The 2,771-nt window shown below is 65.7% G+C and overlaps 1 protein-coding gene across 1 annotated transcript; it reads right to left on the reverse strand.

Moving 5' to 3' along the window:
* Positions 1 to 235: 235 nt before the first annotated feature.
* NRARP (NOTCH regulated ankyrin repeat protein) lies at positions 236 to 1,815 on the reverse strand. The gene has a single exon (XM_063316512.1). It carries the CDS (start codon positions 1,610 to 1,612, stop codon positions 1,238 to 1,240), a length of 375 nt encoding a protein of 124 aa, XP_063172582.1. The 5' UTR covers positions 1,613 to 1,815; the 3' UTR covers positions 236 to 1,237.
* Between the last annotated feature and the right edge of the window lie 956 nt (positions 1,816 to 2,771).

Raw genomic sequence — 2,771 nt, forward strand, 5'->3', positions numbered from 1 at the left:
ACGGAGGAACCGCGGAGACAGCAAAATAACTCAGTGCAGTGGGGGAAAGTATTGCAGACATTAAAGAAGAACTATGCGTAATAGCCGCCCCTCCAAAAAACCGTATTTTCTGAACTACAAAATAAACAACCCTTCCAACACAACGCCCAAGTCACAAATATTTATGTTCACACACATCCTTGCACACGTACAAGATAAATACTTAAACGCGCAGCCCAAACACAGTGAAAAACTATATTTTAAAAGGTTTAATGGCTATGGGGGTGGGGGAGAAGAGACGCAGGTGATATGGCAGTGAAAAAGGCTTCTCTCTCGCTCTCTCTAGTGCATACGAAAAGGGGGCAGAAGAGGCGGGCGATTCCTCGACATTCATGGGGGCTGCCTGGGCGCACCACGCCCGGCGGAGGATTAAGAGCAGCATCGGAGGCACGCGGGCAGTCAGTTGGGGGGACCGGCGCCCCCTCCTTTCCGAAGCGGGCCGGGCGGCGAACCCCGCGCTGAAATCTGAAATCGCCTCCTTCGAAATGTCTTTTTCAGTAGTTTCCTTCCCCTCCATCAGCAGCAGGGGGCGCCCTCGACCTTCCGAAGACGCTTCCTAAAGCGCCCCCTCCCCTTCGAAAGAGACCAGGCGAAATGCACCACCTTTTTTGCAAAAAAAAGAAAAAAAAGCTCCCCCGCGCCGCGACCCCCCCCCCCGCTGGAGCTGACAAAAAGACTGCGAGGAGGGGAAGAGAGAGCTGGAAGCGGGGGGGGGGGCGCGCCGGGGAGGGGCGATTTCGGTCTGGACACCAGACAAAAGCTGCGGCCGCCTCGCCTTCGGAGCAGGGGCTGGAGGGGCCGCTCGACCCCGCCGCCGGGAAAGGCCCCTGCGGGGGGTGGCGGGGGACGGCCCTGGCAGCTGCTGGCGCGCGGGGGGCGGCAGCCGAGCGGCCCAAGGAAGGGAAGCGCGGGAGCCAACACTGTGGAACAACCGAGGTAGATGAGAGGCAGGGCGGCGGCGGCACGCGGCTGGTCTCGCGGGGCAAGGAGGTCCTGGCCGGGGCCCGCCTCGCCTCGCCTCACCGCCCCGTGCCAGCCAGCAGCGCGCACCTCCTCTCCCGGGACGCGGCGCAGAGCTCAGTCCTCCAGGAGGCCTCAGGGACGGGCTCGCCGCCGCGCGGGGCTGCAGGCCGGCCGGGGGCCCCGGAGCGCCGCGACGGGGACCTCCTCTCCGGGCCCGGCGCGGCTCGGGGCACGCTCAGCCGCGGCCGCCGCCCCCCGCGCCGTCCCCCGCGCCGGCGGCCGAGTACTTGGCCTTGGTGATCAGGTAGAGGACGATGTCCTGGTGGCCCCCGAAGGCGGCGATGTGCAGCGCGCTCCAGCCGTCGCGGTTGGCCAGGCGGATGTCGGCGCCGAACTTGACGAGCAGCTTGACCAGCTCCAGGTTGCCGTCTATCACCGACTGGTGCAGCGCCGTCTGGCCCTCCGGCCCGAAGGAGTTGACGTTGAACTCGCAGCTGCTCATGTTCTGCAGCAGCGAGTGCAGTTCGGCCGTGTTGCCCTTGCGCACCGCCTCCTGGAAGACGCGCTGGCTGGGCGCCGCGCGGGGAGCCGACAGCTCCGCCTGGCTCATGGCTGCGCGCCCGGCTGGCGACGGGGCAGGCGCCGCGCGCCGGCCCGCATGGGCGAGGCGCGCGGGCCCCAGAGAGGCTGGCCGGCCGGGCCGCCTGGCTTGCTGGCTGGCTTGGTTCGCCGCGGCGAAGCGCAGCGCTGGGGCTCCTCCGTCCGCCCCGCGCCCGGGTATCGCTGCTGGCTGGCTGGCGGGCGGACGGGCGGGCTGCTACGGGCGCCGGGCGCCGCGGGTCGTCCGGGGACTGAGCGGGCCGTCGGCGGGGGCGCCTTTTAGGCGTCCCCTCGGTATTTGCATAACAATGGCCGGGCCCCAGCCCGCCCCACCCCCTCCGGAGCGGATTGGCCGCCGCGCGGCAAGGGAGGGGCCCGGCCGAGCCCCGCCTCCCCCGGCGGCGGCGGCGGCGGCGGCTTCCCCGGAGTCGGGCGACCGCGGCCCTCGCTTGCAGCAGCCGGGCGATCTGGGCTCCTGGCGGGTCCCCATTCCGGGGGAAGCGCTCCGGAACTGCCCGTCCTCGCGGGGTCTTTGCCTGTGAGGGCTCCCCCAAGCCCGATGGTTCCCGGACTTCAGGAGTCCAGGCGAGACCGACCGGATCGAGAGGAGAAGGCCGGCAAAGTGGCTGCTCCCCGCAGGGCTGCCGAGAGCAGGGGGAATCGCGTCCTGGTCAGATTCAGTGGTACCACTGGGGGATCCGCTGCACTGGCCGGAGGGGAGACAGGAAGGTCCACTGGTCTTTTGGCTCAGGGGTGCAAAAGGGGCAGGCGGCAGTCTTCCTTCAAGAGCTCCCAACCCCCCAGTCCCCAATTCTTTCCCCTCCTCAGGAAAAGACCCAACCCCCCCATTAGCAGAAAATACCTGAGCCCCAAGTCCACACCAAGAGCAGCAAACAGGTGCTTGCTGATATATTGCCACAAGAGCTTTTAAAACAAGCTTGTGAGGCAGAAATTCAGCAGGGGTGGCTACCATCCCTTGCTGATTCTTTCTGCCCAGAAATGCTTGCCTGGCTGGATTTCTGCTTCTTCTGCTCCTGTTTTAAAAATGCAGAGTCCTTGCTGTAAAGAAATCTTTGGAAGTGAAGTAAAAGGGGCTAAATTTGGTCCATGGGCTGTAGGCTCCCTGCTCTGAATGCCACCTCTAAGCACCTGCCCCCTTGACCATCTGT

This window comes from Candoia aspera, chromosome 16 (assembly GCF_035149785.1).
Source record: "Candoia aspera isolate rCanAsp1 chromosome 16, rCanAsp1.hap2, whole genome shotgun sequence".
Taxonomy (NCBI): Eukaryota; Metazoa; Chordata; class Lepidosauria; order Squamata; family Boidae; genus Candoia; species Candoia aspera.

Bases quoted from the DNA above. Each gene is read 5' to 3' on its own strand.
- NRARP (XM_063316512.1), bottom strand. From the start codon at position 1,612: ATGAGCCAGGCGGAGCTGTCGGCTCCCCGCGCGGCGCCCAGCCAGCGC.